Source organism: Mustelus asterias, chromosome 24 (genome assembly GCF_964213995.1).
Source record: "Mustelus asterias chromosome 24, sMusAst1.hap1.1, whole genome shotgun sequence".
NCBI classification, from domain to species: domain Eukaryota; kingdom Metazoa; phylum Chordata; class Chondrichthyes; order Carcharhiniformes; family Triakidae; genus Mustelus; species Mustelus asterias.
Genome location: NC_135824.1, coordinates 12,090,643 through 12,117,884, shown reverse-complemented (window position 1 = coordinate 12,117,884; position 27,242 = coordinate 12,090,643). Strand labels below are relative to the sequence as shown.

General features: G+C 46.1%; 1 protein-coding gene across 1 annotated transcript; it reads left to right on the top strand.

Annotated features, from left to right (window-relative positions):
- Positions 1-672: 672 nt before the first annotated feature.
- On the top strand, positions 673-21,363 carry LOC144511042 (hyaluronan and proteoglycan link protein 3-like). The gene is made up of 5 exons (XM_078241011.1): positions 673-767; positions 13,620-13,764; positions 15,838-16,203; positions 18,320-18,622; positions 21,077-21,363. Exons 2-5 carry the CDS (start codon positions 13,650-13,652, stop codon positions 21,361-21,363), a joined length of 1,071 nt encoding a protein of 356 aa, XP_078097137.1. The 5' UTR covers positions 673-767; positions 13,620-13,649.
- Positions 21,364-27,242: the final 5,879 nt, after the last annotated feature.

Here is a 27,242-nt window from a genome sequence, read left to right as displayed (position 1 = left end):
TCCTCACAGACAGTGACCCAAGCCAGTAATCGAACCCAGGTCCCTGGTGCTGTGAGGCAGCAGTGCTAACCACTGTGCCACCATGCCACCCTTAGTGGGGAATTGGAATTGGAAAACACAACAAATTGACCAAAAACAATAAAGATACAGGATTGTTCAGAGGGGACACTACAATAAATGAAGAGGTTATAAATAGAAAAAAACAAAGTAATTTAACAGCTATGTATTTATTGATCTGATTTCAAATGTATTCTAGGCAAAGATCTGTTATAGAAAGTGGCTTGGCTTATCTTAAAGTACACCAAACCTTAGTTTCTAGTTTGATTCAGACTGTGGGAAGGCAGGTAGTGTTTTGATGGATTGAAGGTGCGAAGGATTCCACACTGAAAGGCGTAAATGCCAAAGTACTAAGGCTGTGTTAGTGCAGACCAGCCCCCTACAGAGGGCAAGGCAGACATGATTCAGGAGGAGATCTTTTAACAAACAGATTGGGTAATGGCAAGGGTGTGATGGTCTCTGTCCGGCTGAATGAACAGGGGCTGTTTCAAGGACAGAGCGTCACTCAACTGGCTGCTGACGTTACCTTTCTTCCCCCTAGTTTTTTTTCCCCTCTATAAAGTACAGTTATTAAGTGCCACAGATTCACAACAGGCTCAGAGATACAAAGGGATTGCAGCGTTTGGCAACAAAAAAAGGGTGAACTTTATTTTGCAGGGGACAACTTGAAGCACAAAGGGGGAAAAAAACCCCAAAACTTGTTCATCTGTGTAAGTAACAAATATTTTCTCAATTTTAAAGAGACAGATTTGTGCTATTTCAATGCAGTTTTATTTTCAGACCCTGCAGTTAACTCGCGTTAATGTCCATTCCGCATAAAAATTAGGTTGCCAGTTTTATTTCAAAGTCTTAAAAAAAAAACGAACAATTTTTTTGGGGGAGGGTGAAATGACCCTTTCGTTGGGAAGTTGTGAGAAATTTTAAGGGGGGAAAGGCATGAAAGATGTTTGGGTGTGTGGAAAAGTGAAATATTAAACAAGGAACCAATCATTTACCTGTTTTCGCAACAAAGTGTAATCTAATTGTTATAACATGTTAAGGAATGGGAGAATTAAAATATGTTCTTTTACCTGGATTTAAAGAAGCTAAAAGTCCAGAAAAAGTGGAATATTGTATTGTTTGATACATTACTTATTAATTAGGCAAATAATGATATTCTTAAATAACCTCGCAACCGCGACGAACGAAGACAATGCGCAAACAGCATATTTTGTTGCAACTTTTCAGTCTGTTTAATTTTGGTTTGCACAGATTTCTCGCATAAATTTAAAATTTAAAAAGTCCTTGCTATGGGGAGAACTTTCGAAAGTTGGCCAGGTTAGACACAAACACAAAAGATGACAGATGAAGGAAGAATGCTCTTGTTGATGGTTAGTTTGCGGTGCGGTTTAGGTTTGTGCGGAAGTAAAGTTCTGAAGTTTTTTGAAACTTCGAAAGAATTCCCAAACTTTTTTGGCTGAAGTTTTTTTTCCCCCCACCTTCTCTGGGTGAAGAGAATGGCTGTCTGCACTGCCCTCTGCTGGCAGCGCCGCTATTCTGCGGCTGGGAGGGTGGCGAGAGACCTGCAGACCTGAATGAATGGGGCAGTAGAAACACAACCATACAAGACACATCGAATTGGTAATGCTGTTATGAAAAAAAACTATTCCACAAGCACTCAAATGTATGCAATTTTAATGCACTTTTGGGAAGAGATTTATTTTTAGCTGGCTTTAATTTGACAAATGTTTTGATTTGATTTATTATTGTCACATGTATGAGTATACAGTGAAAAGTATTGTCTCTTGCGCACCATACAGACAAAGCATACCATTCATAGTGTACATGGGGAGAAGGAAAGGATAGGCCCCAGAATGTGATGTGGATATTGGCTATTTCTCCCCCTTGTGATATATTTGCTTGCTTCCATAACAATGGGCGGCACAGTGGCACAGTGGCACAGTGGTTAGCACTGCTGCCTCACAGCGCCAGGGACCTGGGTTTGATTCCCGGCTTGGGTCACTATCTGTGTGGAGTTTGCATGTTCTCCCCGTGTCTGCGTGGGTTTCCTCCAGATGCTCTAGTTTCCTTCCACAGTCCAAAGATGTGCGGGTTAGGTGGATTGGACGTGCTAAATTGCCCCTTAGTGTCAGGAGGACTGGCTAGGGTAAATGTGTGGGGTTACGGGAATAGGGCTTGGGTGGGACTGTGGTCGGTGCAGACCCGATGGGCCGAATGGCCTTCTCCTGCGCTGTAGGATTCAATGATATTGAAGCCCTTTCCCAGCACGAATGTATGAAATCTTAATGCCCTCATTGAGAATCAGTTATCACAGTGTGAACTTTCCTTTAAAATGTACAATTAAGAAATTGTTGAGGCAAAGTGGGGCAGCACGGTGGCACAGTGGTTAGCACTGCTGCCTCACAGGGACTCAGGTTCTAATCCAGCCTCGGGTGACTGTCTGTGCGGAGTCTGCACATTCTCCCCGTGTCTGCGTGGGTTTCCTTCGGGTGCTCCGGTTTCCTCCCACATTCCAAAGATGTGCGGGTTAGGGGGATTGGCCATGCTAAATTGTCCCTTAGTGTCCAAAGATGTACAGGTTAGGGACATTAGCGGGGTAAATATGTGGGATTACGGGTGATCCGACTGGGTGGGATCCTCTGTTGACGAGTTGGAGCAAACCTGAAACAGCCTCCTTCTGCACTGTAAGGTATTCTGTGATTCTATGAAAGTTTAGAATTGCAGCAAATATTTTCACTGGAGTGCAACATCTGGTTGTAATACAAATTGAAGCAGTTAGTATTAGATAATGATCCTATAAAGTAATTTTCCCCTGCTTTGGAACAAGGTGCAGAAATATAAACAATAATAGTGCAGAAAAAGTGCCATGTTTTGCAAAATAATCTAACTTACCACATAAATAAACTATTATATGAAACCATTTCCGTCTCTCGTGTAAGTTAACACCAATTTTAAAATGTTTTAATGCTGGGGGGGGTTATTGCTTTAATCTGAAAGCTGTAAGATTGGCCTATTTTGGTACTGAATGTTATGGTCGGAGCTCGTGATGCTTTCTGCTGCCTCTGAGATTCCCTCTGGGATTTAAATTGGAGAGTTTTGCAATCAGATGATGGCTTCAGGGCCCCGAGCACTTAACCCAGACTGGGATTCCAGTGAAGTACTGAAGGAGTGCTGCTCTGCCGGAGGTGATGTGACTTTAAACCAGCTGTGCTCGAGGGTGGCTTTTGTGAAGGGGAGAAGTGAGTTCTCCCGACAGCCTCGTCAACATTCCTCCCTCAGCCAATACTACAAAAAAAACAGATTAATTTGCTGTTCATTTATTTGCTCTGTTCTGTTGGCTCTGGCTGGGTGTGCTTCTTTATATAGGGTGGCACGATGACACAGTGCTTAGCTGCCAGGGACCCGGGTTCGATTCCAGCCTCGGGTCACTGTCTGCGAGGAATCTGCACATTCTCCGTGTCTGCGTGGGTTTCCTCCGGGTGCTCCGGTTTCCTCCCACTCTCCAAAGATATGCGAGTTAGTTGATTGGCCATGCTAAATACTCCCTTAGTGTCAGGGGGACTAATGGGGAAAATACATGGGGTTATGGGTCTGGGTGGGATTGTGCTCTCGATGGGCCAAATGACCTCCTTCTGCTCCGTATGATTCTATGAGAAGTGATTCATTAGTTGTGAAGTGCTTTCCGACATCATTTCAGCCCATTGAATCCATGCTAGCTCTCTATAGAGGAATCCAATCAGACCCACTCACCCTCTGCCCTTCGCCTGCACGCTTCCTCCCCTCAAGAACCCATCCCGTTTCATTTTGAAATCATTCATTGCCTCTGCTTCCACTCCCAGTGAGCTCCAGGTCACTATAAGGCCATAAGAAATAGCAACAGGAATAGGCCATTCAGCCCTTCGAGCCTGCTCTCCCATTTAATAAGATCATGGCTGGTCGAACACTCACTAAGTCCACTTTCCTGCCTTATCTCTGTAATCCTTGATTCCCCAACTGACTGTCGATCGCACCCTTGAAAATGTCCAAGGACTCGGTCTCCGCAGCTTCCTGGGATAAAGAATTCCAACGATTCATCACCCTTTGAGGGAAGGAATTTTTCCTCAAATCCACCTTAAGTCCTTATTCTGTGACCACGCCCTCTGGTCCTGAGTGGAAATATCCCTCCCAACATTTACCCTGTCTAACCCTCTGGAGAATCTTATATGTTCCAATCATCTCACCTCTCATTCTTCTGAACTCCAAGGAGTATAGACCCAAACTATAAAATCATAGAATCCTACAGTGCAGAAGGAGGCCATCTGGCCCATCGAGTCTGCACCAACCACAATCCCACCCAGGCCCTATCCCCATAAGCCCATGCATTTACCCTAGCTAGTCCCCCTGACACCAAGGGACGATTTAGCATGGCCAATCCACCTAACCCACACAGACAGTGACCCAAGCTGGGAATTGAACCCGGGTCCCTGGTGCTGTGAGGCAGCAGTGCTAACCCCTGTACCACCATGCATATGGCAGTCCCTCCCTACTTGAGATTATCCTAGTAAACCTCTTTTGTACTGCCTCACTGTTAATATTTCACTCGATGCGCCAAATATTCAAGTTTGCTGACGGCACCACCGTAGTGGGTCGGATCTCAAACAATGATGAGACAGAGTACAGGAATGAGATAGAGAATCTGGTGAACTGGTGCAGCAACAATAATCTCTCCCTCAATGTCAACAAAATGAAGGAGATTGTCATCGACTTCAGGAAGTGTAAAGGAGAACATGCCCCTGTCTACATCAAAAGGGACCAAGTAGAAACGGTCGAGAGCTTCAAGTTTTTAGGTGTCCAGATCACCAACAACCTGTCCTGGTCCTCCCATGCCGACACTATAGTTAAGAAAGCCCACCAACGCCTCTTCTTTCTCAGAAGACTTAGGAAATTTGGCATGTCAGCTATGACTCTCACCAACTTTTACAGATGCACCATAGAAAGCATTATCTCTGGTTGTATCACAGCTTGGTATGGCTCCTGCTCTGCCCAAGACCGCAAGAAACTGCAAAATGTCGTGAATGCAGTCCAATCCATCACACAAACCAGCCTCCCATCCATTGACTCTGTCTACACTTCCCGCTGCCTTGGCAAAGCAGCCCGCATAATTAAGGACCCCACGTACCCCAGACATTCTCTCTTCCACCTTCTTCTGTCGGGAAAAAGATACAAAAGTCACGTACCAACCGACTCAAAAACAGTTTCTTCCCTGCTGCCATTAGACTTTTGAATGGACTTATCTTGCATTAAGTTGATCTTTCTTACACCCTAGCTGTGACTGTAACACTACATTCTGCACTCTCTCGTTTCCTTCTCTATGAACGGTATGCTTTGTATAGTGCGCAAGAAACAATACTTTTCACTGTATACTAATATATGTGACAATAATAAATCAAATCAAATCAAAATATTCCTTCTTCACATCCTACTTACTGCAGCTAAAACTTTACCCAAACCTGTCACAAACTCATACACCTCGATCAGATCTCCCCTTAATTTTCTTTATCGCATAGAAAACAAATCAAAGCATCTCTGACCCAAACTCTCACAGATAATACATCAGCCTGTGCTCCCTCACCCATCTCCCGCACCTTACTCACAGGACTTTGATTTGATTTATTATTGTCACATGTATTGAGATACGGTGAAAAGTATTGTTTCTTGTGCACTATGCAGGCAAAACATAGCATTCATAGAGTACATAGGAGAGAAGGAAAAGAGAGGGTGCAGAGTGTAGTGTCACAGTCATAACTAGGGTGTAGCGAAAGCAGCATGGTGGCACAGTGGTTAGCACTGCTGTCTCACAGTGTCAGGAACCTGGGTTCAATTCCCCGCTTGGGTCACTGTCTGTGTGGAGTCTGCACATTCTCTCCGTGTCTGTGTGGGTTTCCATCGGGTGCTCCGGTTTCCTTCCACAGTCGGAAAATGTGCAGGTTAGGTTGATTGGCCATGCTAAATTGGCTCTTAGTGTCAGGGTAAATACATGGAGTTGCGGGGATAGGGTCTGGGGGGGGTTTGTTGTCAGTGCAGGCTCGATGGGCCAAGTGGCCTCCTTCTGCACTGTAGGGATTCTATGATTCGATGAAAGATCAGCCTAATATAAGGAAGGTCCTTTCAACAGTCTGATGGCTGCAGGGAAGAAGCTGTTCTTGGTATGTGACCTCAGGCTTTTGTATCTTTTTCCCAATGGAAGAAGGTGGAAGAGAGAATGTCCGGGGTGTGTGCGGTCCTTGATTATGTTGGCTGCTTTTCCGAGGCAGCGGGAAGTGTAGACAGAGTCAATGGATGGGAGGCTGGTTTGCGCGATGTTTCACGTGTTTTGAGGATTCGACTCATGTCCCAGCGATGTGGGGCCCACCCAAGGTGCAGCACTGAAAATGAGAACCTTTCAAATATGTAACCATAGCCAAGGCTGCTGACTTGCAGTTATCGGGGTAAATGGATGGATTCAGATAATATAATCGACAAAACAGCAGTCAAAATCTGAACACCCCATGCAATGAGGATGGAATTTGATTTATTGAGTGACCGCGAGCCAGGAACCTGAACAACACATCTGCCACCATCATACACAACACGAGGGTCTGAATGAGTACGATTCAGGGCGGGTTATACTGCCTCGCTCGTCCTGTATCCGTAAAATCCCGCTTGAGGTCAACGGACATTTCCATGGTCCGCCCCTCACCCGCTCCGATTCCCGTGGCGGGTGGGCGGTAATATTCCGGCCTTGATGTCAGCGGGGCGACATGTATATAGATTGGCAGATAGTCATAAGACCCAATAGACATTCAGGTGAGAGTTCAGAATAACACACCTTTGTCTCTAAGGGCGTGGAGTAAATTCTTTTCATAGCTTTACAACAAATGTGGCTGATAAGGTGTCGCGGGGTGTACAGCCGATGGGCTGGGGGTGAAAGCAGAGGCGGTGAATGATTCTGAAAGGAAATTGGATGGGGTGTTTGAGAGAACTGAGATTTTGGGCTGATGGGGAGGTGATGGCCTAGTGGTATTATCGCTAAACATTTAATCCAGATGCTCAGCTAATGTTCTGGGGACCCAGTTCGAACCCCACCACGGCAGATGGTGGAATTTGAATTCAATAAAAATAAATCTGGAATTAAGAACCTACTGATGACCATGAAACCATTGTCGATTGTTGGAAAAACTCATCTGGTTCACTAATGTCCTTTAGGGAAGGAAATCTGCCGTCCTTACCTGGTCTGGCCTACATGTGACTCCAGAGCAATGTGGTTGACTCTCAACTGCCCTCTGAACAAGAGCAACTAGGGATGGGCAATAAATGCTGGCCAACCAGTGACGCCCATGTCCCACGAATGAATAAAAAAAAATAGGGAATGGGGCTGACTGGATTGTTCCACTTGATGGGCTGAATGGCCTCCTCCTGTGCCATTCTGACTGGATGCAAGAACATCAGTGGGTTAACAACATTTCACTCTGGGGCCAGAATATGACGTTGCTCGAAGTGCGTGAGATTCTGTGAGAAGCTTTCAGCACCTACCCCCATGTCACTGCGCCACGGTGCAATATTTTGGTGGGTGGGCGTGTGTGAGAGTTGGAAATGTGCCAACAATCAAGCAGCCAACTTATCGTATTGAGGGGCCAGAGGAAAACAATTTGAACCTGGACTGTCCGCCTTTACCGTTGGTGTTTGGGCTGACTGACCAGGCTGCCTTTATGTTTAAGTTGCAACCTCGACCCAGAGTGGGATGAATTATAAGGGCTAAAATAAAATTAACAAATGTGTCTGGGGACTGAGGCCCGTGCGCGATCGTGTGGCATGGACACTTACCCTGAAGTTTTAACATCGATTCTTCCCAGGTCATAGAAACATAGAAAATAGGAGCAGAAGGAGGCCATTCGGCCCTTCGAGCCTGCTCCGCCATTCATTCTGATCATGGCTGATAATCAATATCCTGATCCCACCTATCCCCTTGATCCCAATAGAAACATCGACAGCTCCCTGAGACAGCTCCGCAGTGACTGCTCCCCCTGCGGGAGTACGTTAGAAATGCCACACCCTCCATGTTCTTGGCGTTTGCCCTTTTCCCACCCTCCCTGGCAGCATTCAGCCTTTCACAGAGCCCGTACAGAAAGAGGCCATTCGGCCCATTGAGTCTGAACCAACCACAATCCCACCCAGGCCCTACCCCCTTAATTGTCCAGTCAGCATGGGACTGCGCTCTGGGGCTGTCCATGGCGGGGAACGTGTTTCACGTCTGTTCCCAGACCCAGTGAGTGCCCGCGCCCAATGGGCGAATCAGGAGTGGGCTAATACGAAGCATCATTGTTCAGTCTACAGGGCATCAGCTCATGCTGTGCAACAGGCACAAGGTGTCAGCTTTGTGTCAGTGGCAGCAGCAACCCTGTCCCTCTCGAGTCCCTCAACCCAAACTCTAGCCTGACTCTTCAGTGAAGTCCTGAGGCAGCTCTGCGCTGGTGGAGCTGTCGTCTTTTGGATGAGAGATTAAACCGAGATTGACTGACCCTCTTGTCCCTCTCTTGTCAGGAGATTGGCCGTCGTTTTGCGATTTCCATCATTTTCTGTTCTTATTTCGGATTCCAGCATATTGCTTTTATTTGAGTTTCCTATGTTGGTCTCTGCTGCCACCTGCTGTTAGAATGTAAACATGACACAGCATCAATTGCTGAATTGTCACAGATTCATAGAATTCCTCCAGTGCAGAAGAGGCCATTCAGCCCATCGAGCCTGCACTGACTCTCCGACAGAGCAACTTACTCAGGTCCTAACCCCGTCATCCCAGTTCTTGGGACGACACGGCGGCACAGTGGTTAGCACTGCTGTCTCACAGCGGCAGGGTCCCGGGTTCGATTCCCGGCTTGGGTCACTGTCTGTGTGGCGTCTGCACATTCTCCCTGTGTGGGGGCTTCCTCCGTGTGCTCCAGTTTCCCCCCACAGTCCCCCCATGTGATCAGGACTGCCGCAAGGCTGCAAAATCACTCCCAGCTGGTGTTTTAACAATGCTAATTGGTTGCCCAGTTCTATGTTGGGAATGTGTTCCTATTTTGCTGCCCCTCCCTCCAAGCCCAGCATTACCGGGCCTGGGATATTGAGCCGAAGGAGCTAGACGTGCTGGTTAGGTGCATTGGCCCTGCTAAATTCTCCTGCAGTGTAACCCAAACAGGCGCCGGAGTGTGGGGACTCGGGGATTTTCACAGTAACTTAATTGCAGTGTTAATGTAAGCCTACCTGTGACATTAAGAAATAAACTTAAGCTTTTAAATACTAAGGGGCAATTTAACAAGGCCAATGCACCTAACCTGTACATCTTTGGACTGTGGGAGGCAACCAGAGCACCTGGAGGAAACCCATGCAGACACGGAGAGAACATGCAAACTCCACACAGACAGTGACCCAAGGCCGGAATTGAACCTGAGTCCCTGGCGCTGTGAGGCAGCAGTGCTAACCACTGTGCCACCGTGCCACCCAAATATGGAAGAAGAGCAGGAGTGGGTTGGCTTGGTCGGGTCGAGGGTAACAAAGGGCTGGAGGAGGGTTTCAGCAGCTGATCAGCAACTTCAAGAAACAAGTATCAACCAATCACCGAACCCCAAAGAGACAAAAAAAACTCGAAGAAAGATCTATTTGGCAGATTAACTGAGAGTTTGGATAAAGTTTGCAGGGAGGTGGAGTGGAATATAGCTTTGAAATGTTTTAGCTGTTTTCTCTCCTTACAGATGCTGCCAGACCTGCTGAGATTTTCCAGCATTTTCTCTTTTGGAGCGGAATATCTCTGTGTCTGACTCCTTCGGCTCAATATCCCAGGCCCGGTGGTGCTGGGCTTGGAGGGAGGGGCAGGAAAATTGGAACACATTCCCAACACAGAGTTGGGCAGCCAATTAGCATTGTTGAAACGCCAACTGGGAGTGATTTTGCAGCCTTGCGGCAGTCCTGACCACATCTTTGGACTGTGGGAGGGGAAACCAGAGCACCTGGGGGAAACCCACAAGGACGTGGGGAGAACTTGCAGACTCCGCACAGACAGTGACCCAAGCCGGGAATCGAACCCGGGTCCCTGCTGCTGTGAGACAGCAGTGCTAACCACTGTGCCACCATGTCATGCCAAGAACTGTAGATTAGTGAGGTAAATATGTGGGATTACGGGGTTGGGACCTGAGTAAGTTGTTCTGTCGGGCAGTCAGTGCAGGCTCGATGGGCTGAATGGCCTCCTTCAGCACTTGTAGGGATCTATGATTTTATGTTCAAGGTGCTATATAAATACAAGTTGTTGTTGTTATATCACTGACACCAACTCTAACATCACCAACGCCACTGAGGCACAAACCTTTAAAAATAAAAACCTCACGTCTATTCAGCTTTTAATGGAGATGGTCTCCCTGTTGCAATTCGGAGGGATTATTGGATCCGGAAGCTCCACACTGGAAAGTGTGGGCAGCAAGCTGGAAAGGCCACAACTGAAGTCCGAGACCAGTCCGACAAGAAGGGTGTCCCCTCCACCCACATGTATCCCACTCCGGTCAGAGTCCTTGGTATTTGCTTTCGGCTGCGCAGGCCAGAGAGGCACTGACTTACTGAGATGCCATAGAACCCTTACAGTACAGAGAGAGGCCATTCAGCCCATCGCGTCTGCACTGTCCAAAAGGAGAAACAACAAACTAGTCGCTCATTTCAATCACACTTTCCAGCACCGGGTTTGTAGCCTCGCAGGTTCCAGCACTTCAGATGCCGATCCAGGAACCTCTGAAATGAGTTGAGCATTTCGGCCTCAAACACCAACTTAGACAGTGAATTCCAGACTCCCGCCAACTCTCTGGGTGAAAAGGTTTATCCTCATGTCCCGGCTAATCCTTATACCAACCACCTTAAATCTATGCCCTCCAGTAGTTGACCCCTCAACTTGGGGAAACAAGTCTTTTTTGTCTGTACCTCTCATAATTTGTTTAATTATTTATTTATTAGTGTTGCAAGTAGGCTTACATTAACACTGCAATGAAGTTACTGTGAAAATCCCCTACTTGCCACGCTCTGGCGCCTGTTCGGGTACACTGAGGGAGAATTTAGCACGGCCAATGCACCTAACCAGCACGTCTTTCAGACTGTGGGAGGAAACCGGAGCATCCGGAGGAAACCCACACAGACAAGGGGAGAATTTACAAACTCCGTACAGACAGTGACCCAAGCCGGGAATTGGTCCCGGGTCCCTGGCGCTGTGAGACAGCAGTGCTAACCACTGTGCTACAGTGCCGCCCCACTGTATACCTCAATTAAGTCACCACTCAACCATCTCTGTTCTAAGGAAAACAGCTTTAGCCTCTCCAATCTCTTCTCCTAGCTGCAATTTTTAAGCCCTGGGCAACATTCTTGTAAATCTCCCCTGCACTCTGTCCAGAGCAAATATGTCCTTCCTGTAATGTGGTGACCGGAACTCCAGCTGTGGTCTAACTAGCATTGTGCAGAGTTCCATCATTACCTCCCTGCTTCTGTATTCAACACCTCAGCCATTAAAGGAAAGCACTCCATATGTTTTCTCGACCACCTTGCATCAAACTCCATCAAGAGCCTGCCCACCATGCTTAACTGGGATAGTGAGCATGCAGCAGCCAACTCAGACTCTGCTGCTGGGAACTCTGCAGTGCCAACCTCATTCCAGCAGGTAAGGATGGGTTCTGGACTCCCACTTAGGCCTGATGTCAGTTCCAAAACCCACAGTGACGCCCAGCCCCTAGTGTCAGCTCAGTGGCTACTTCCCTGCTTGTACTAATGACCCTGACGGAACTGAAAACCCAACGCCCGGTGCTGGGCTAGGCTCAACCATGATGCCTTCTACAGTTCAATAGCCTGTTCATATTTGGGCTTGCCTATGGGTCCTTTATCAGTGACTAGATTGAGGTACAGGCAGGGTGAGCAGGGAACAGCTGTTCCCCTTGGTTGAGGGGTCAGTCACGAGGGGCTGAGGGGCAGGAGATTCAGAGGGGATTTGAGAAAAACCCTTTTAGTCAGAGCGTGGTGGGAATCTGGGATGAGTTTCCTGGGAAGGTAGTGGAGGCCGGAAGCCTTACAACCTTTAAAAAATACTTGGATGATCACCTGAAATATCATAACATTCAAGGGTATAGGACAAGTGCAGGAAAATGGGATTAGCGTGCCTTTAGTGGTAGATATTGTTGGTGCAGACTCTGAAGGGCCCTTTCCATACTGTACAACTCTAGATAGGTTTTCTATTTTTAGTATGAGTTTCTAGAATTTTTACTCACGGTTTTGGATTCAGAAATCTGTGAAAATCGCAGCACAGTGGCTGAATAAAGTTTTAAAAGTTTATTTATTAGTCGCAAGTAAGGCTTACATTTAACACTGCAATGAAGTTACTGCGAAATTCCCCTAGTCGCCACATTCCAGCACCTGTTAGGGTCAGTGCACCCTAACCGGCACATCTTTCAGACTATGGGAGGAAACCAGAACACCCAGAGGAAACCCACGCTGACACGGGGAGAACGTGCAAACTCCACACAGACAGTGACCCAAGCTGGGAATTGAACCCAGGTCCCTGATGTGGTTTGGTGGCTGTCTGTGCAGAGTCTGCACATTCTCCCCATGTCTGCGTGGGTTTCCTCCCACAGTCCGAAAGACGTGCTGGTTAGGTGCATTGGCCATGCTAAATTCTCCCTCAATGTACCTGAACAGGCGCCAGAGTGTGGCGACTGGGGGATTTTCACACTAACTACATTGCAGTGTAATAAATAAACTAAAAGAAAACCTTGTCAGTGCCTCTGGTAGTTATTTCCGGAGCCTGGATCCAAACTGCTGTCATTCCAGATCTTGCCCACTGGGTGGCGCAAAAGAATAAGGCGCAAAAGAGGCCATTCCCAGTTGCTGCACACCAGCGCCACTCGGTGGCTGGGACTGGTTACTGCTGCGACCCAGGAGTGCCACCAAGCGGCAAGTACTGGTCAGTACTGCAATAGAATGATATTTTCCTTGTCAAATTTTGGAGCAGGTTTTTCCTGTAGATTGTTGCTGGTGCTATTTGCAGATTTTTATTGTAAGTAGGAGGAAAGTTGTATTTTTCTTTCAATAGATCTGAAAATTGCGAATTGGGCCCAAAAAATAAGGACTTCAGTTTTGATTCAATCTCATTCATAATTTACCTGGATGTTAAAACTTAAAATTAAAACTGGAGTGGCACAGTGGTTAGCACTGCTGCCTCACAGCGCTAGGGACCCGGGTTCAATTCCGGGTTTGGGTCACTGTCTGTGTGGAGTTTTCACGTTCTCCCTGTGTCTGCATAGGTTTCCTCCGGGTGCTCCAGTTTGCTAAAAGACGTGCTGGTTAGGGTGCATTGACCCGAACAGGCGTCAGAATGTGGCGACTAGGGGATTTTCACAGTAACTTCATTGCAGTGTGACACTAATATACTTTTCCTTGGTCTTAGCTTCCCCTTATGATCTGCAGGCTTCTAGCCCAATTTTCACATCGCCTGAACACTAATTTCCTGCTTCAAGCAGCACTGAACCTTTTTTTTTCTTTTGTAGACTTGTGGCTTTCAGTAGGGATTTCCAGTCATGAAGTTTGCTCTGCTTGTGATGTTCCTGCAGCTGACTTGCCAGTCCCTGTGTCTGCCACAGAATGGTGCCTTCTACATCAATGGCAATGGTAACGGCAATGGAAACGGTGAACGTAAGTACTGCCATGAATACCATCGCATCCTTAAAGTATCGCCCATCTCATTCCGGAATGTGTTGCAGTGTACTGTCGGTGACCTTGGTCTGCTGAAGGCATACCAGATATTCACCAGATATTCCTCACTCCCAAAACCAGCAAAGTACCTCCTGTCCCCATTTCTTTCTCCTGCTTTCTTGTTCTGCTTTTCTTAAACAAGATTGGTTCCATTTCTATTTGTAAGCAATAATACAAATAGATTGAGTGCACAATTGCTTTGAAACCACCCCCCCCGACCATAAAGAAAGATTTGCATTTATATAGCGCCTTGCACGACCTCTGAACATCCCAAAGCAGTTCATAGCCAATGAAATACCTACTCATTGTTGCAATGTAGGGACCATGGCAGCCAATTTATGCACAGAAAGCCCCCAGAAACTTCAATGTTATGGTGCCACAGTAGTTAGCACTGTTGCCTCACAGTGCCAGGGACCCGGGTTCAATTCCAGCCTCGGGTCACTGCCTATGTGGAGTTTGCACGTTCTCCCCGTGTCTGCGTGGGTTTCCTCCGCGTGCTCCGGTTTCCTCCCACAGTCTGAAAGACGTGCTGGTTAGGTGCACTGGCCATGCTAAATTCTCCCTCAATGTACCCGAACAGGTGCCGGAGTGTGGCGACTAGGGGATTTTCACAGTAACTTCATTGCAGTGTTAATATGAGCCTTACTTGTGACACAAATAAATAAATAAATATCATGACCCAGATAATCTGAATTTTGTGATGTGGATTAAGGGATAAATAACATTCAAAGTCCAAAAGAGAAAATGCTGGAAAATCTCAGCAGGTCTGGCAGCATCTGTAAGGAGAGAAAAGAGCTGACGTTTTGAGTCCAGATGATCCTTTATCACAGCTCTTTTCTCTCCTTACAGATGCTGCCAGACCTGCTGAGATTTTCCAGCATTTTCTCTTTTGGTTTCAGATTCCAGCATCCGCAGTAATTCACATTTATCTACACTCAAAGACTAACCTTAATATCTGAGCAAGCCAGCAGAAAGCACATTAGAAAGCATGGACTGAGCAAGGCCATTCAGCCCCTTAAACACATTATTTCCACACTCCATCAGAGACTATTCCACCTTGTGATATCCCAGTTCTACTTACCTAACTAACTGTACCTTATTCCTCTGCAGCTAATTGGGCTCCCAGGTATTCCCATGATGCTAGCAGCCAGGGAAGTGTCTTGGATTTCCTTCCCTTCTCTCCTGAAGATGTTGACCCATTGCCAATGCAGACACGATGGGCCAAATGGCCTCGTGCTGTGTCGTACAATTCCGTGATTCTGAGGGGTCTCATTCCAAAGGCACTGGACCTCTAACCAGAGCAGCTTTGAAGTGGCTGCTTTTCCAGCTGTGGGCCTCGACATTGATAGTTAGGAAGGGGTTCACCTGTGCAAGGCAACTGAACTGAGCTCTGATTCTGTGCTCATCTGAGTCGCGTCCAGTGGTTGTGCTGTTCAGGTGCAGCAATCCTGGCTGATCTCCCCTCCCCAGCCCCCGCCGCCCCTCCTTTGCCCAGTGTCACTAACAACTCATCATTGACCGGGGAACAAACATTGGCATCTTCCAGGCCGCTGTGTCTCAATGACACATCAGGCAAGACCTGCCTGCCAGTCTCCATATTGTAAAAGGAATCATAGAAGCCCTACAGTGCAGAAAGAGGCCATTTGACCCATTGAGCCTGCATCAATAACAATCCCAAACAGGCCCTATCCCCAGGTATTTACCCTGCTAATCCCCCTGAACTAAGGGACAATTAATTGAGTATCAGCAGGGATTTCAACAGAGTCCCAACAGGGAGCCAAAGGGCCAATCTACCGAACCCGCACATCTTTGGAGTGTGGGAGGAAATCGGAGCACCCGGAGGAAACACACGCAGACACAGGGAGAATGTGCAAACTCCACACAGACAGTGACCCAAGCCGGGAATCGAACTCAGGTCCCCGGCGCTGTGAGGCAGCAGTGCCAACAACTGTGCCACTGATCGGCTAAATGTTAGCAACAAGTAGTTTGTGTTCTTGTTGTTTTTTTCCCCAGATTATAACAGCGTCAAGCTCCACATTGAGACCCAAAAGGACAGACTCTTTGCGTATCGAGGAGAGAACGTGACCCTGACCTGCCACTACCATTATGAGCCGGCGGTCAACATGACGCGAAAGGTCAGAGTTAAATGGTCCAAACTCAACATGGATTTCTCCAAGGAGAGCGACGTGATTGTGGCGATTGGATTGCGCCATCGCAGTTTTGGGGAGTTCCGGGGGCGCGTTTACCTGCAGCAGAATGACGAGCGGGAGGCGTCGCTGGTCATCACTGACGTCAGGCTGGAGGATTATGGGAAATACAAGTGTGAAGTGATTGACGGGCTGGAGGACGAAAGCAGCATTGTTGAACTGGAGTTACGAGGTAATCCCACCTTGGGTCAACGGGTGGACTTCAACAAACAACATGGCCGAGGGCGGACCTTTTAGCTCCCTCTGGTGGCTGATTCCACAATGCAGGTGGTGGAAGTCTGGAACTCCCTCCCTGAAAATCTATTCAGGCCAGGTCAATTGAAAATTTCAAAACGAAAATTGATAGATTTTTGTTAGGCGGATGTATCAAGGCTACGATCCCAAAGCTGATAAAGGAGTTAAGATACATAATAATCATGATTTAATTCAATGGCAGAACCAGCATTTAAAAGACTTTAACATAAAACTTTAACATTAACAGGGTTTAATTCTATTCCTATGTTCCTGGACATCTGTATTCCAGGTCAATTGGAAGAAGATGGGATTGGTTTTATAGATACTGTGCTCAAATGGCCATGCACCAAGCATGACCCTAGACTTCGAGTGTTGGCATTTATAGAATCATAGAATCCCTATCGTCCATTCGGCCCATCGGGTCTGCACCGACAACAATCCCACCCAGACCCTCTCCCCATAACCCCACGTATTTACCCTGCTAGTCCCCCTGGCACTAAGGGAGAATTTAGCGTGGCCAATCCACCTAACCTGCACATCTTTTGGACTGTGGGAGGAAACTGGAGCACCCGGAGGAAGCCCATGCAGACACGGGGAGAACGTGCAAACTCCGCACACCCAAGGCCAGAATTGAACCCGTGTCCCTGGCGCTGTGAGACAGCAGTGCCCCAAACTGAACATTTAATTGAACATAGGGTCTTTTCACAATCAGGTCAGATCTCAACACAAGTGAAGTGCATTTACAGGAGCTGGAGTTTTGCCAAAAATGGGATTTTCTCATGATTTTGGTTGATTTTCTAATGTCCTTCATTACAGGAAGGAGCTTTAACCAATTGTAGCAGCTGCAATTGATGCCCTGGCCAAGTTCAGCTAAGCCAGTACAGGCCAAAGATTGGCTTTCCTCGTCTCAATAGTCAGAGTCATAGGTATAGCATGGAAAGAGGCCATTTGGCCCAACCCATCCAGGCCGACCAGATTTCCTAAACTGGAATAGTCCCATTTTCCTGCATTTGGCCCATATCCCTCTAACCTTTCCCATCCATGTACCTGTCCAAAAGTCTTTTAAATGTTGGAATTATAGCCGCCTCTACCACCTCCCCTGGCAGCTTATTCCATATACGCATCACCCTCTGTGTGAAAAAGTTGCCCCTCAGGTCCCTTTTAAATCTTTCCCCTCTCACCTTAAACCTACACCCTCTAGTTTTGGACTCCTCCACCCTGGGGAAAAGACCTTGGTTATTCACCTTATCGATGCCCCTCATGGTTTTATAAACCTCTATAAGGTCACCCCCTCATCCTCCTACACTCAGGGAAAAGAGTCCCAGCCTATCCAGCCTCTCCTTATAATTCAAACCTTCCTGTCCTGGTAACATTCTTTTAAATCTTTTTTGCACCCTTTCCAGTTTAAGAACATCCTATAGCAGGGCGATCAGAATTGTACGCAGTACTCCAAATGTGGCCTTGCCAATGTCTTGTACAGTTGTAACATAACTGTCCAACTCCTGTATTCAATGCTCTGACTGATAGAACACAGTAAGTAGTCCCACAACACCAGGTTAAAGTCCAACAGGTTTATTTGGTGGCACGAGCTTTCGGAGCGTTGCCCCTTCAGGGGCAGTGCTTCGAAAGCTCGTGCCACCAAATAAACCTGTTGGACTTTAACCTGGTGTTGTGAGACTACTTACTGTGCCCACCCCAGTCCAACGCCGGCAACTCCACATCCTGACTGATAGAAGGCAACTTTGCCAAATGCCTTCTTCACCACCCTGACCACATGGTCCAGATTGAATCCTGAATGGTGCAGTTGCCACCTGAGCTAGGTTAATTGGTTAATTGGCCATGCTAAATTGCCCCTTAGTGTCAAGGGGATGAGCAGGGTAAATACTTGGGGTTACGGAGAGGGGGCCTGGGTGGGATTGTTGTTGGTGCTGGCTCCATGGGTTGATTGGCTTCCTTCTGCACTGTAGAGATTCTATGGTTCTAAACCCAATCATTGCTTTCTGAGCGCCTACTTTTTGAGGAGACTTAACAGTTGCTCATGCCTTGTCTTTCAGGTGTGGTCTTCCCTTACCAGCCACACCATGGCCGGTACCAGTTGAACTTCCATGATGCCAAGCAAGCCTGCGAGGAGCAGGATTCCATGATCGCCTCCTTTGAGCAGCTCTTCCAGGCCTGGGAGGACGGGTTAGACTGGTGCAATGCCGGCTGGCTGATGGATGGGTCCGTCCAGTACCCCATCACGATGCCGCGAGGGCCCTGTGGTGGCAAGGACAACTCGGCGGGCGTCCGGAACTACGGGCAGCGGCATAAAAACCTGCACCGATACGATGTGTTTTGCTTTGCCTCAACTCTGAAAGGTATGGACGGCGGAGAGTTCACCGTACAAATGGGGAGATACGGGGCTTCAAGCCGGGTGGGGGGAGCACAGCGTGGTGGAAGAATAGGAATTTGCGCCCATGGTTCTGTACACAGTGGATAGGCAGTGTGCCCACATGAGGTTGGCATGGAGAAGAGAGTAAATGCCTTCTGGAAGAAAAGAAGGGGGAATTAGAGACGGAGGGTGGAATTTTCCCATCCTGCCAACCATGAGAATTGTAGTGGGCGGGACACGGACCACGCAAAGGTCCGTTGACCTCGGGATTTTCCGACATTGGGGTGAGTGTGGCTGGAAAATCCCGGCCAGAGTTTCTCCTCTTCCTCTCTACTCTTGTGCACCTCCTGTTGATATTAGTTTTGATTTGATTTATTATTGTCACATGTATTGGGATATAGTGAAAAGTATTGTTTCTTGCGCGGTATACAGTGAAAGCATACCATTTATAGAGAAGGAAAGGAGATGGTGCAGAATTTGTGTTACAGTCATAGCTAGGGTGTAGAGAAAGATCAACTTAATATAAGGTAGGTCCATTCAAAAGTCATGGTGATCATTAACCAATGGTTTCTCAAGTTACAAAAATAACTGAAGTTGACATTGTTAAAAAGCCACAAGCAAAGTTAGACAGTTTTAACTGAAATCCTTTTCACTATCCGAGGGCTAGAAGTAGTTCCATTGTGTTTAATTGATTCTTTCAGAAAAGGTATGGTTTGCTGAATGAAGAAGACATAACACAGGAAGACTTTGTTAGTTATAAACATTAGGATATTTGACTGCATCATCCCAGTCCCACCTTGCAGCAAGAGTCACTTGACAATGGGCGCCTTGGTTGGTCTTCTCTTCACCCCCCTCTCCGCTATTACCCATGAGCATTGAAAGCATTGTGACATCCCCTCAGCACAGAGTGGAACCATTGAAGACTTCCTGGTCTGAAAGCCTCAGCAACCACTAAGCCATAAGGAAGGTTCACAAGTGATGTATGATAATGGCACCTCTTGTTGATGTTAAATGGGAATGTGTCCTATCTTTGACACTCTTGCTTCTGAATCAGAAAGTCATGGGTTCAAGTCCCACTCCAAGAACTTAAGCACAGGACATATGAACATACAAAGTAAGTGCAGAAGTAGGCCATTCAGCCCTTCGAGCCTGCTCTGCCATTTGATCATGGTTGATCTGTTTGTGTTTCAAGTTCTACATTCCCATCAAACCCCGATAAGCCCTTGCCTAACTAGAATCTATTTACCTCCGCCTTAAAAATATTTAATAATCCCACATCCGCTGCCTTCTGAGGCAGAGAGTTCCAAAGTCGCACAACCCTCTGAGAGAAACTTGGAGGACTTGGGATGACACGGAAGTGCAGTATAGACAGAGTGCGGCGCCCTCTTAGGTGCTGTCTTTTGGATAAGGTGTTAAACTTCCCGCACGCTAAGGTGGATTGAAAGATCCTGCCATACCATTTTTTGAAGAAATCCCTCCTGGGTGTCTTTGTCAATACTTATCCTTCAAGCAACATCACTAAAAATACCAGGCACAGGGGAGGCGATGGCCTAGTGTTATTATCACCAGACTATTAATCCAGAAACTCAGCTAATATTCTGGGGACCCGGGTTTGATTCCCGGCTTGGGTCACTGTCTGTGTGGAGTTTGTACGTTCTCCCCATGTCTGCGTGGGTTTCCTCCGGGTGCTCCGGTCTCCTCCCACAGTCCAAAGATGTGTGGGTTAGGTGGATTGGCCGTGCTAAATTGCCCCTTAGTGTCAGGGGGAATGCATGGGGTTATGGGGATAAGGCCTGGGTGGGATTGTGGTTGGTGCAGACTTGATGGGCCAAATAGCCTCCTTCTGCACTGTAGGATTCTATGATTCTATGAATCCCACCATGGCAGACGTTGGAATTTTAATTCAATTAAAAATATCTGAGATTTAGAATCTACTGATGGCCATGAAATCATTGTCGATTGTCGGAAAACCCATCTGGTTCACTAATGGCCTTTAGGGAAGGAAATCTGCCATCCTTACCTGGTCTGGCCTACATGTGACTCCAGAGCCACAGCAATGTGGTTGACTCTCAACTGCCCTCCAAGAGCAATTACGGATGGACAATAAATGCTGGCCAACCAGCGATGCGCATGTCCCACGAAGCAATAAAAAAAATGATCTGGCACTTGTGGGATCTTGCTGTGCTCAATTAACCACATTGGCTGATCACACTTTAGAAAAGTACTTCATTGACTGAAAAGTGCTGAGATGTCTTAAGCTGATTAGTGTAACTCTTTCTTAGTTAGTCCAACTCTTGACAGGTTGAAGGATGTTGAAATTCCTGTTGGAGCTCAGAGTACACTTGCACTACTTTGCTTTGTTATTTATTCTGAAGCAGACTGGGCAGTTCCCGCACCGACGCCAATCTCTTTGCCCACGCCCCTGTGTCTTGTCTTCTAGGTAAATTGTACTTTTTACGCCATCCAATGAAGTTCAACTTTGACGAAGCGGTGAAGGCTTGCCGCGATGATGATGGCGCGATCGCCAAAGTGGGCCAGCTCTACGCCGCCTGGAAGTTCCTCAAGTTCGACCGCTGCGAAGCTGGCTGGGTTGCCGACGGCAGCATTCGCTACCCCATTGCCTTCCCACGGCCCAAGTGCGGCCCACCAGAGCCTGGGGTTCGCTCTTTTGGCTTTCCCAGGAAGGAGAATGGAAGGTTTGGGGTCTACTGCTTCAAGATGAGCTAAGGACCAGGGGTGTGGCTGTGTTGATCACAGGGGTATCTACACTTCAGTCGCCCTCATTGTGTAAGGAGCCAATACTCATCTTTCAAGGTGAAATCAGATTATTTAAGAAAATATAATCTTCCTGTTTCGACCCTATTTGGAAAATCTTTCTTAATTTGCATTAATTTGAAATTCTCCATACGCATCTATCTCTTTGATTTTCACCGTACATTTGCTTACATTCACTCCAGGGGGAATTCCATTCAATGGGAATGATAAATCCAGATTATACGAATTCACTTCCGGAAACCAACATTTCCTGCGATACTGTGAGACTCCATATTGTCACTTTTGCATTCAGAATCGCTCTTTCAAAGACTGACTCTTCCCTTCACCCCCTAGTTCCTTTAAGAGTCTGGAACAGTCCAAGCAGTGACCCCAGTCATGGCAACCAAGAATCTAAACAACTCTTTTAGAGGGAATAGCCTTAGGCGTGGGATATTGTGTTGCATTTTTGGGCACCAGTCTGGCACATGGTTGCCCAGCGCAGGGCAGTGAGTTTAAGATGTATCAAACGTGTCCAAGATATGATCTCTCAATGATGATCTATTATCCTATCTATATCATATGGCCCATATTGGGGAACTGAACTCAGTTCAAGCATTAATGCTTCACCAATTTCCAGAATAATTATAATCCAGTGTACAGTTCTGTAACATATCGGCATACCACCATGAAAAACTGCCACAGTCACAAGTAGATCCAGTCCTTGTGTGTCTAAGTTAAGCTAAACACAGAAAACAAATGACAACTTAAATCCACCATGTTATGGGTAATGTCTTTCCAAATTGTCTTTCTTGTGTACTTTGGATTCACAGTTGGTAAAACCAGGTGGGTTTATGATGCCAAAGCTACAAATCAATGGTAGGATGATATATGGATCGCTTCCAATGGAAAGTTCTCTTTATTAAGGTAGTTAGAGGCAGAGAGGGGCAATTTTCCCATTCTGCCCACCACGGGAATTGTAGCAGGCGAGGGACGGACGACGGAAAGGTCTGTTGACCTCGGGTGGACTTTTCTGGTTTTGGGGCGAGCGCGGCTGGAAAATAAAGGGTGGAAGTTTACATCACTGAGATTTTATGGTCCCACCGCAATTTATGGCCCTGCCCCCGCCCCGGTGGTACTGTAAAACTCCGCCCAGGGAACAAATTTAAATCTCTTCACCCCATTAGGGTTGCCAAGCCTCCAAGACTGGCCTGGAATCTCCAAGGATTGAAGATTCTCCAAGACATTGCTGTGTACAACCCTGGAGAATCATTGGCACGATAAAAAAGATTGCTTATTTCTTTGAAGATTTTGTTTTACCAGAAACATTGAAAGTGAGGAAAAAGGCTGTTTGGCTGCCAGTCAATCATCATCCAATTGGATAATGAGCCTTTCTGCTTTCCAGTTGGCGTAGGAAGGCAGTGTACCACAAGATGGATGTACTGGCAGATTAATGGCTGGAGCATGAGGGAAAGTCATGTAATGAAACCTCCAGGAATGTACATCATCACAGTTGGCAACCCCATATCCCATTAAGCTAACAAGGATCAGACTCAGATGGTCCCCTCTTCACCCAGCCCCATATCATCGCGCCCTCCACGGGGGAAAACAGTTATCTTCTCGTTCTGGCAGTCAACAAGGATGAGTAATCACGTATTCCATCATCAAACTACACACTTGTAGAGTGGTTAGCATTGCTGCCTCACAGCGCCAGGGCCCCGGGTTCAATTGGCCTTGGGTGACTATCTGTGCTTGTACATTCTCCCCGTGTCTGCATGGGTTTCCTCCAGGTGCTCTGGTTTCCTCCCAAGTCCAAAGATGTGCAGGTTTGGATGATTGGCCATGCTAAATTGCCCCTTCACGTCAGGGGGTTAGTTGGGTAAAAAAGTAGGATTATGGGGGCAAGGCCTGTGTGTGGAGGAGAGTATTTACCCCGATCACATGTACATTGATCCGTCCTGTCCAGTCCATCTCTAACCTTCAGTTGAGTCCACTTCAGGCTTATGATTCCTGGAACATTTTTCCGTCAGTTATTCCCTGCCGTAATTCTTTTACCTAGCGTCTGAAAAGAAAATATCTGATTTCACCTTTAGAGTGTGAGTACTTTGAACTACCGAGAACCAAATGGTTGCGTTTCACTTGTTTCCCTGGGAAGCAAAGGAAGGATTTTTAATGATTGGGATTGATGTTCAGCGCGTTTGCAGCAGATGCCTGCAGCAACATGCCAGATTAGGATGGGGTGAGGGGTTGGTTGGGGGGGGGGGGGGGGGGGGGGGGGGTGTGGTGGGAATGGGGGAATTATGAAATCTTTGCATTTTTCAAAGTTTTATGGATATTTTATAATGTTTTTATTGCTTTCAACTGGACATTATCATCATTTGTATCTGTTTCGAAACCTTAGCCCAACATGATGACATATTGCTGCCATCTCAGTTTCATATTGCTGTGGATTCTCACATTCACCCACTTTCCAGAGATGAACCAAAGTTGCCGTTTCCTCTTCTTCCCCTGTTCCTGGCCCAAAGTCGCCGAGACCAATGATTTTCCCGCTATCGGCAGAAAGTGGGGAGTTCTGCTTTCCCAGCACAAATTGGGAGGAGGCAGTTTTGCAAACATGTTTTTTCTATACCTACCATACCTTAATGAAGTTATGCACAGACTGGATGATGTACATATGTATAAAAAAATGGTTTGAAAATGCTTTCCATCCAAAAACATAAACCCTTCTTACGGTATTTATTCAATAGAGAATGTTTATCCCAAACCAAATATTCATTTACAAATTTTTTAAAAAATTCATTCGTGGGACATGGGTGTCACTGGCTGGCCAGCATTTATTGCCCATCCCAAGCTGTGGCTCTGGAGGCACATGTAGGCCAGGCCAGGTAAAGATGGCAGATTTCCTTTCCTAAAAGGACATTAATGAACAATTGAGAATGGTTTCATGGCTATCAGTAGATTCTTAATTCCAGATATTTTTTGTTGAATTTAAATACCACCATCTGTTTTGGTGGGATTTGAACCGAGGTCCCCAGAACATTAGCTGAGTTTCTGAATTAATTGGCAAGTGATAACACCACCAGGCCATCACCTCTTCCTATGGGCTGTGCTCAAATAGGGGCTATAATGGGCAGGAAAGGGCCTGTGTTTGAGAATGCACATTGGAGTGCCAGAGTGTTGCATATCTTGATGTGCTATTCTGATGACATGAGACTCAACATTTCTGCTGATTCGGGAAGTAAGTGAACAACCGGACATGCTAAACCAACAAGGGTTGGCCATTGAGTTGTATTTGATCAACCCTTTCCATGCCACAACATTCCACAGACAACCAGAGATAACACCTACAATCCTGACATGCTTCAAACCGTGTGGTGCTTGTGTCTTATCCTTCAACTTATGGGAAGAAAGTAGTTACTCTTTATTGGTGGTGGGTTTGAAAGTGAAATCAATTTGGACAGTCCCAACCCAGTCTTATGGTTGGGGTTTAGAATTGGAAGCTGCCAATCGTTAAACACAAATTGGCTCAAAATTGAATACTCAGCAAGGGGAGGCAGTGGCTTGGTGGTATTGTTATTAGACTAGAATCCAGTAGATTCTCTCGGAACCTGGGTTCGAATCTTCACCATTGCAGATGGTGAAATTTGAATTCGGTAAAAATCTGGAATTAAAAGTCCAATGATGACCATGAAACCATTGTTGTAAAAATCCATCTGGTTCACTAATGTCCTTCAGGGAAGGAAATCTGCTGTCCTTACTCTGTCTGGCCTACATGTGACTCCAGACCCACAGCAATGTGGTTGACTCTCAAATGCCCTCTAAAATGGAGGGCAATTAAGGCTGGGTCCAGCCTGCGACACCCACATCCCATAAAATGAATAACAAAAGAAATCTCATTCAGGAAAGTCACAAGAATAACTGATGTGGGAAACGGACTTTTTCACAATCGCGTTGCTGAAATTGCCTCGATGGTGAGGATTCCACAAATATTCCATTGTTATGACAGAGTCCTATGTCAAACACCTCATCCCTGCAATATCCAGGAGCTGAAATGGTTAAATATATATTTTATCAGGAGATTTTTACTGGTGCTGTGTTTATCTCCAATTTAGTTTTGCTCGGGAGCGGTAGAGCAATGGGCAGAGCATTAAGGTCCTCTGTAGCTTTAACATCAAGATGTGCATGAAGGTCACGTGTACTTACAGGTGACCATCTCTTGCCATCCTATGGTTTGCCTGGCAGAAGTGTTGTACTGGCATGTTGAATGAGTTGAGAACCAATAATCTGTACTGGGGTTCTGCCTGGTACTTAGTGGTTTAGACATTCAGGAATGACACCTAAACTGCTTCTTACGGGCTGCCAGATGCTCTTTCGACATTTGGTACTTTGACTTATATAGAGGTCCCACCTCTAATCTTTTCCAAACATGAAACTCATTGGAGAAGGTACATATAATCACATCAAATTTCTGTCAAAAGGTAGAATCTCAAGGTCACTCCAAAGAAAGTTGGATCTTTGAGTAGTGGGACATGATCTGCGTCCATTAATTCTCACACTCCTGATTTGAATGTGATGAGTTCCCTATACACTTTTGCCACGTTTGTGAGATACCTTGACTCCAAATAACATCCCTTTTTCCATATGGAGAGAAATAAGAAATAACAGTACTGATTGCCCACTCTGGCGATTATTCCAATGAGACCAACTGTGAACAGATCCAAGACGTGCGGAGCAGTAACTCTTACTGAGGCTCAGAGGAGGTGGTCAACAAAATGGCCAGTGAATGTATCATGAGTCCCCCTGGCATTGATTGGTGACCATACTGCTTCTCTTGAACGCAAGTCGCTCTGTGCAAACCAAATCAGCCTCAGACACAACTAAAGCACAGACGGAGCCAAAGCCATTGAGGTTTCTGGCTACTATCTTGTCTTGTAAGAAAGGCATGTTCTCGGTTTGAAGTCAGGAGGAGTAGCGGGGATCATCTGCCATTAAATGAATGGACACAAATTGAAATCTCAGTTTTCAATGCAGTAGCTGGTCAGAGATCTTTTGCATTGCGCCAATATTCTTTGCCACGATGTAAAAGAAATGCAACATGTTATTTAGTCAAAAATTTCAAAATAATTGGTCAATACCAGAAGACCTCCTTTATGATAATGTTACTTATTATTTAGATTCTTAGCTATTCATAGTCCTGACTCTTCTGTTACCTCACAATTAGTACATACTATTGCCCTAAGATGTCGCTTTTATATTGTATTAAATGACATTTTTACCATTTAGACTATGATTATGTATTGTGACTTGCTCATTACTGACATTCATTGCTCCGTTCTGATGAGAAAATCTGTTTAATTATGTAAACAAAATACACTTGGCAAAGCAACTTTGAGAGAGACAAACTTTGATATTGGAAAAGTATGTTTTTTTATATTGAATTTAACCTCTATTTACAATAAAATATTTTTAGACTGTATATATTTTCAAAAAATACAGGCACGGCCAATTTATAACACTGAGTTTCTGTAAGTATGTTCTGTTTAGTTGCTGCAGAATGCATGCCTTAATGGCCTAAATGTCAGACAAACTTGAATTTGTTTTAAGGTAACATTTTTATTCCCCTCCCTTGATGGGAAGACTTGTTTCCACCTTATCATTGATGTCTGATAGTTTGTGGAGAATTATCTTCCAGAAGAAGCATAAAGGTGTTTACATTGTTGGCTATATACCCATATTTTTTTCCACACATTGCTGACAATTGTACTTTGTAAAAATAAGTTCTTGTGGATGAATGTCTATATCAAAAATACTTTTCAAATAAATAAGTTGTAATGGTTCAAACATGGCCTGGATCT